The 8,518-nt window shown below is 38.2% G+C and overlaps 1 protein-coding gene across 1 annotated transcript in view; it reads right to left on the reverse strand.

Moving 5' to 3' along the window:
• Positions 1-6,010, reverse strand: part of LOC104464865 (ras-specific guanine nucleotide-releasing factor 2-like) — a gene marked incomplete at its 5' end in the record, with an annotated part of 24,981 nt that extends 18,971 nt beyond the window's left edge. The window contains one exon of the mRNA XM_010077744.1: positions 5,904-6,010. Within this exon, the coding sequence (XP_010076046.1) occupies positions 5,904-6,010 (107 nt within the window). The remainder of the gene's footprint in view (positions 1-5,903) is intronic.
• Positions 6,011-8,518: the final 2,508 nt, after the last annotated feature.

Genomic DNA, 8,518 nt, shown 5'->3' on the forward strand with positions numbered 1-8,518 from the left:
AGTATTGGAGATGTCCAGGAGGGGAGAGAGATCTACCGAAAGACTGTTTACAAGGAATTTGGAATATTTTTAAGTAGATGGGTAGATTCTTAATCTTGTACACAGCTAGTCAAACTCTATCAGAGTTAATTTAAGGTATTCCAGTGTTGCAGTCTTCTACAGTAATATTTAATTTTCCAGCACAAAAGCGCACTTAAACTATCACATACAATTGTGCTCAGAGAAATGTTTATAAATTCACCTGCAACAAAACATTTGCACACATGGAAAAAGATATAACTTTTAACTTAAAACTTACAACTGGCTATGAGGAAAATTCATTCCTGAACTTGAAGTAAATTTGGCTTACTTCAAGAAAAAGCTTTGTCTTCCAGTAATTTTCAAGTGCAAAGAGACAGTCACCTGGGGAAGAGTGCCAGTCCTGATTCTACATCATCAACATTAGTCTGGCACTCCTCATGAGAAGTAATCAGGTTAAAAGTACAAGCTATGTTAATAGCATGACCAAGTAATTCTCAGCACGTACAATACAAATGTCTTCTTATCCACGCTCTGCGTAACCCTCTCGTACAAAGAAACCTTGAAAGAAGAATCTAGCCATTACGTATTGTCAGATTAAAGCATTCAGGGCACATATGAAATATGACATCCCTGCCTCTAAGTCCTGGGATGTAGTACGTTCAAGAGCTTTGCAGAAAGACCTCAGTGAAGAAGGACCTGTCAGGCTCCAGCAGAAGTGGGTGCAGAGTACCGCTAATTAGTTTGACTGACTGCAAGCTTGGCTGCTGTTCTGGGGGTGACTCACATTCCCTGGAGGGTCATTGTATAGCAAACCCTTATGCTTCTGCAACATTTGGACAGAGCATAGCAGCAATTAAGTGCATTACTATTCAATGCATAACCAAAGGGCATAAGTTTATGCAAACTGGATTTCTTCACTAAGTAACCAACAGCATGCTGGAAGGCTCACTCAGGGTTCCCTTGCTCTGCCTCTCTCTGGGGCAACCTCTCTGTTTCTTCAGTTTACCGTTCATGTCACGACATGTGTTTATTTCAGGAGGATCCCCAGAAATTTCTTTGCTGTTTCAAGGCAGAGGCCACAGATCCTAAGTGTTTATTTGAAATGCAGTTAAAATACAGCACATTTTGCGATTGTACAATAACTCTATCTTAAGTGTAACTTGTTCACATTTACATAATAAACTTAGTGTAACTTTGACAGGCATCACATTCATTACTTTATGCCTTTAAACATGGGCCAAGTGGGGCTTGTATAAAGGATTTTTTATCTTACTTTTTATTCTAATCCACAAAATTGAATTGGCCAATTCATGTACTCTAAAACTATTTTAACTAACTGAAATAATATTTTCTTGGACAATTGTATGTATACAGGTGTCCTTCATAACCCCTAAGTGCTATCAGTAACTACATCTGCCAAACCTTCTATGGAAAACCGAACACAGCTTTGGCAGTATGAGCAAGAAAACTACTTGCAGTAGATTATTTCATAGCTTGAGCAAGACAGGAATAGGGCACAAGATCATGACCTATACTCTCAAAATTCAAGCCTTGGTCTGCTCCCCAGGTCTTGGGGTAACTTACTGTCACTGTATGGAAGCCATCTAGTTTGTAAGAGAGTTAAGATTTGCCAATTCATTCCAGCTGAGATCTTGAAAGAAGCCAACAGGAACAAGCACCCAACTGTCATTCAAAACTGTAAAGTCTGGAGGAGCCAGCCTCACTTTCTTCATCGGCAGATGTGAAAGCTTTCTCCTTGGACAAGTTCCATTTCAATCTGCTTGCCACAGAAGCAGAAGACAACCTTGATTTTCTAACATGAAGTGTTTAGATAAAAGACATGAAACAAAGCAAATGGGGCTGCAAGACCCCACTAGGATAACGAAAATCATACAAAGACTTTCTTCTCTTGGCCTCTTTCTCCCTTCCTATTTTTCCATCTCTACAGGAGTCAGCGGGAGTTTTATCCTCGCAAGTCCTTTCCATTCCCATCAACACTGTTGTCTTCACAATGACTGCCTGCCTCGTCATTTCTGTGTTCGTTGTTTACAACAGGAGAATCCTACACTGTTCCTCTCAATTACATTTTAAAAACAAAATGTAAACACGAACATTCTGCTGTTATTTTGGGCAAAAAGAAAGCTTTATTGGTTTGTTGGTGTCTGAATGAAAAAGACAGAGGAGAGGAGGGAGAAAAAGAGGAAGGATAGGGTATGAAGAGAACAAAAATGTAAATAAAAAGCCCTGGAAAACCTAAACGAGCCATCTTTCATGCTGTGCTAATTTTGGCTGATGAGCAATACAGGTTTGACTCCTCTTGCTCAGTGTGGTAAAAACAAAAGGTATGTGTCACATTATGTGAGGACATTTTTTTTTCCAAATTTTTATCTGTGCCTTGGGAGCTCCTGGAGACATTAATTAGTTCCTTCTGCCCTCCTGAAAGGGCTGCAGATCTGGCATTATCACTATATATTTACTTGGAAATTAAATGTGGCTCCTACAGTGTATGACCCAAGTTTTAAAAACAACTAATCCTTTTCCTAAGCATTGTTTAGTGTGATTTCAAGATAACAAGACCGCTTTATGAAAGCACATCCTCACCTAATAGGCTGAATTGTTAATTTAAATTATTCTGTTTTCTGGCCACAGACAAGTTTACATATTCAATACTGTCCACACTCAGATAAGTTTAAAAAAACACATGCTTTAAAAAAAGAACAATCCTGAAACATCCACAACTGTGGTTTTGACACAGTTGCAAGATACTGTAGGAAGCTAATTTATTCCATAGCCCAGCAGAGGAAAGACCCTCCAAACCCTGGCCAAGGATTTGCTAGAGAAAAGTGAGAAAACACAAGGCTTTGAACCATTTGTTTGGATGATTCCTCTAGCCCTTGGTTCATGCACTAACCCTGACCCCATGTTATTACACGCTTGAGAGCAGCACACTAAAGTGAGCCAAAGGGATGCAGAGGGAGGGATGGAGGGCAAGGAATAACTAAGTGGGATGATATATGTAAGAGCACTTTTAACAGACGGTTGTACGCGAGTCTCTTTACATTGCACACATTTCTGAATGTAGCCCGTACACTCCTATTTGACTGTGCAGCACCTCATGTGCTGCACTAGAACACAATAAATCAGTACAATTATTTAGGCATACAAATAACTTTTAGAGAATTGTCTGTCACTGGTAAATCAGAGAGCACCAAAACAGAGTTACTCACATGCTGCAATATGGGATATGTCTGTAGTAGCATCTCACACCCTAAAAAGAGAACTAAACACCCACAGTTTACCCATCTAATGCCTTTGCTTCTCTTTACATCTAGTAATAAGAAAATGGCATTCTGGCAGAAAAAAACTGTGCAGCAGGTCCTCTTTTACAGTGGCGCAGGCTAGCAACGACCACAAGGATCTCAGGCACATCAAAAGGAAAACAGCCTACCAGACAGTGGGAGAAAATTCTCTCACAGAGGACAGAAATTGTCTATTGTGTGTTGGGAGTTTTTGCAGCAAAACCAAATTCAAAGCCAAGTGGAGAGAAAACCATATCAGCAAAGCATACGGAATTACACATTTATCTTTGCAAATATCAACTTATTTTGTAAACTTTTTTTTTTTTTTTTAAAGAGAATAAAACCTGCCCTTGCCTGCTGATGAAGACGAAGGTTGTCTCAAATGCACTAAGTGGCCAGAGAATGATGCAAATACCTTAAAATGTAATAAAGTTTTTGGCAGGTCTGTTGATGTCCGGGAATTTTAGTACTTACATTGTTCTATCATTTTGGAAATCTAATAAGCACTTCTTCACCAGACACTGGTGCCGAAGACTACTCTGGCTTGCAGTCTGTGTTGTTATTGTAAAATGAGGCTCTGAGCTACTGCTCTCTCAGGACTATATATCTTTACTGCCAACATTTCATACTATTTGGCCAGACAGTAATCCTTCACTTGCCTTCCTTAAAGCAGTCCTGTCCCATTTTTTTTGTCAGAAACTAGTCAGTCATTTCTGGTTTGCTGAGGTCTTCTGTACCTTTCTCTCTCCCTATTCTCACAAGTAAACAGCACAAAAAGCTGATTACATGCTCTGTTGCTGTAGCATTCATTACTTTCTGTGCCAAAGCCCTTGCATTTTAAAATACTTGTGATATTGGAATACTTGATTAAGAGAGCTAGAGAATTAAAATCTGCCACTCTTGCCATGGAAAAAATAAAAGGCAGTGACTGACTAAGAAGTCCAGGTAATAGCTTCCACCTTAAAAATGCAGAATGTTGAATTTTTACTCTTGTCCTCTTAATATTTTTAAAGGAATACTAATTGTAAACATTATGCAAAAGTAGGTGCAAAAGTATTCAGGACAATATTATGTTTTTGTGTTTTATGGGTACTTTTGAAATGGAAACAGAACACTTGTATTTTTATAGAAAACATAATTTTCAGTAAATTGCTACAATGAGAGAGTATGCTTACACTCTTCACAGTTACTTTTATGATAGAGAATCATCGTAATTCAATTAGGGTCAGTTCTGAAACTTAAGCTTCAGTCTAACTAGTTGCAGACAGTTGCTTTATGTAGACCAAAGTCTGATGACGCCTAATATTTTCACAACCACACTAGTTAACTATCTTTTAGTTAGCATAGAGGGTCGACTCGACTCATAGCATTTCCTTAATACGAACTGTGGGAAGTACACGGTAATTATGCACAGTACGCTACTGTGACACAGAGCAGTAATAACAGACTTCTGCCATACCTATTAAGCTCAAGATTTTGCCATGGAATTATTTTAATTTAACAGGTAGTCAAAGAAAACTTGGTGTACATAAGTTTTTTCCAATAACTACAAACATTTAATCATTCCCATGATACCAAGAGAGTTTTATTAATCTCTTCTGGGCTGTTGAGCTTTTCAAACACAACCAATTTCCCCACTTGTCTTAAAGACTTCGTTCTATAGCAAACTTGACCTCTATAAAAATTAAACCTATTACATGGAAAAAAGGGAATTGAGTTTGACATAGGAGAGTTTGACATTACCACAGTTGGCTGTGCAATAAACCCCTTCTCGATCAAGTGTTCTTGATTATTAGCATGTAGTGACAAAGCAGTCTATAATTGCCATGAAGTACTATCTATTCAAGGCATACAAAAATATTTCATCTGCCTCCAAAGTGCTTTCCATCCCTCCCTCGTTCTTTCTTTCCTTCCTTCCTTCTTTCTCTCTATTGCTCCCTTGTTTCTTTCAATAATTTTCCTAGTAGTCTTCTACAGGCATGCCAGAAGCTTCCAACTTGTGTCTCACCTGGCAGCTTCAAGGACATGGCTGTCTATGAAATGTTACTAGCTACTCAGATTTTTTTTTCCCCTCCCTCTGCCAACACAGTTTTACGATCATGAATCAGACCCACAGTCCTGTCATGGTTGTAGAAGGACCAACGTGAAGGACTCGTGCCTCTTTCTGTATATGATTCACAACAATTAAATATCTGTATGCAAACACCAGTATTTTAACACATTCAGCTGAAGTAACTGAAGCAAGCTGCCTGTAGCATGCATGCTGACAATCTGAAAGATTAACCCAGCCTGCTCATTATGTATTTCAACACATATTACAACAGTCAAGCACTCACACACAATGCCATCAGGAATAATGTAACTGGATATTTTCTGGAGAGCTTTGCAAGGCTAGATTGAGGATTCTTCACTTGCTTAACAGTGTGTTTTTATAAGCTAATTTTCCATATTATGTTTACAGCACTGGCTTTTCAGGCTGTTTAACCTCCACTACACCATACAGCAGCACTGCTTAAAAGTATTTTGTAGGGAGAATGCAGACTTATTACAGATACGGAGGAGGAGGCTGCAACAGGAGAATACCTGAGAGTGCTTGGAGACCCAGTGGCGCAAGACATTTAGGACACGATTCGTGGCCGCTCTGCGTATTATGAACTCTTTGTCACACATACGTTCAGAATTGTTAAATCCTGTGTGGAAGAAACACATATTAAAGTTAATAGAGTTAGAAAAATTTCAAATACAGTATGAATAACTTGAGTAAATTGAAAGCTCTTAGGACACTTACATGTAATAAAAAGGAAGATGCCTATCTAGACTTTTTATAGAATATTTGCCTGCATCATTAACATCAGGTGTACCTCCAGGATGGAAGAAAATAACATTAAAAACCAGAACTAGAACAAAAATGTACAGGCCTGTGACCAAGCAGACTACAGAAGGAAAGCGAGTATGATTTACAAAGGGGAAAGAGGTGAATTTCAGAAGTGGTAAAGAAATAGGGAAGGGTAGTAGTTAAAACGTAGAGGAAAAGAAAGTAACATAGTTTATAAGAGTAGTATTGTACAGCCTCTACTAGCCAACAGATACTTCAAAGAAGCTATTTGGTGTTTTACCACTGGGGTGACAAGAAGGTGGGAAGGTATACAGGAAACACATTTACAGACCTATCTGGCTGAAAACAAAGATTTGCCAACTGCAGCATATCCACACATATCTTGTAAAGACAACTTTTCTTTTTAGTCAGCAATATTTACTTATACAGAAAAGGTTTTAAAAACAAACAAGAAAGTTTCTTCCTACATTCACACTATTGCTTTTTTCTCTTCTCATTCTGCTTTAGGTCTATCATAAACACAATCTGTATGATAAAATAATGATTACATTACTTTAATAATAATAAAATTTTTACTTTAAACCCCTAATTTATTTTTAAATTATAACTCTGAAGATCCACTTGAGAACTTTATATTTTTCTAAGTTTCTATCAGATTTGATCTTACAATGTGCTGCTTTCCATTTCACTCAGTGCAGAGTCCAAGGAACAACTGGAAACAGTCTTCCATATGACCAGTACTTCACGATTTTTTTGGCATAACAGCTGTTTTAAAGCCTATGTATTTTTATAAATAGCAGAGGCAGATTAAACTTCTATTTATTCAGTGAGAAACCCATTGGAGATATTCTTAGAGGCTAGTATTAGTTTTGCTCTATTTTTATCAAAGACAATAAAAAAACCCCCCACAAATTGCTGCTCTGTATTTTTGAAGGATAAACAGGAAAAGTTTAACTGCAGACTTACATCTTTTAATGCAGGTTGGACCCCAAACGCCCGACATATTTTCTACGCTTATGTTTCATGGAAGTTTTTTACACTATGCCATAGTACACTGTAGTTGGCATCTAAGATTCAGTATCAAAGGAAGTTTCATATTAAAATGTCTTCAGGAGTTTCATTGCCCATAAACAGCAAAGTAAACAAAATCTCTGAGGCTTTACTCAGTAAAAGGTAACCTAGGCAACATTTTGTGTGTTAATTTTCTGTGCGTTTCACAGTTAACCTCTTGCAGAAGCAATTAGGCATACACATTATAAACTGTTCAATTAGCCACTTAATTGCAGCAATGAAAGTCACAATGAAAATTATAAATTAAAGCAGTGTAGTCTTTATGAAAGTAACATCAAGAAAAAGAAGTTTCAATAAGCTGGAAAGAAAACACAGAAGGCTACAGAGACAGTTTTCAGTTAGCTGCAAAGAGAATAAAAAGAGCAAGAAAGGAAAAAGGAAAACCTCCAGCGATCACTTCAGCAAACTTCTATGGTTTTCAGAATTTAATCAATTTTTAAGCAGCAATTAGCTTGTTGTAGAGAATACGCAACACGTTCATTCTGATCCACATTGTCAGTACTTGATGTCTTGAACCTATAAATGGAGATCTCCAGTCTTGTAAGAAAAGAACTTAGCTCAGTGTAGTTGCCTATGTGAATTTAACCCCAGGTGGGTGATTCATTGTACATCTTCAGGCACAATACTTTGCATAAATAACAAAATAAGCAAAATGCTCTCAAAATAAAACTGGAAATCTATTAACTCCATTCTGACCTTGTTTTTAAGGTAAACACCATTTGTAATTTATTGTTCTTTATAGAAACAAAAAAGAATCTACAAGTGCCCAAGCAACACCCACTGTCCAAGAATTAAATCTGCAGATTGATTTTGAAGAAGATCATGTTTATGACATTTTCTTGTGGACATGGAATGGAGTGGAATATCCACCGTTCTCTGTATCTCTTCCATTTGGATGTCTGGCTTTACCTCAAGGTTTCCCTCAGGACTTGTTTTGAGTAACACTATACCTCAGATAGGCTCCATATTCAGTAGCTTTGACAACAGCTCAACAGAGTTAGGCCTTAAGCCAGAGCCAGACAAGCTAGACAAGAATACATGGAGTCCTTGGACCTCCCTGGGGCAACAGAAGCCGGAGCTGGTAGGGAGACACTGGAACAGGTTGCCCAGGGAAGTTGTGGATGCCCCATCCCTGGAGGGGTTCAAGGCCAGGCTGGATGAGGCTTTGAGCAACCTGGGCTAGTGGGAGGCGTCCCTACCCATGGCAGGGGGGTTTGGAATGGGATGATCTTTGAGGTCCTTTGCAACCCAAACCGTTCTATGATTCTATGATTTGCAGTATTCAGAAAAA

This window comes from Pterocles gutturalis, unplaced genomic scaffold (assembly GCF_000699245.1).
Source record: "Pterocles gutturalis isolate BGI_N339 unplaced genomic scaffold, ASM69924v1 scaffold3306, whole genome shotgun sequence".
In the NCBI taxonomy this organism is placed as follows: Eukaryota; Metazoa; Chordata; class Aves; order Pterocliformes; family Pteroclidae; genus Pterocles; species Pterocles gutturalis.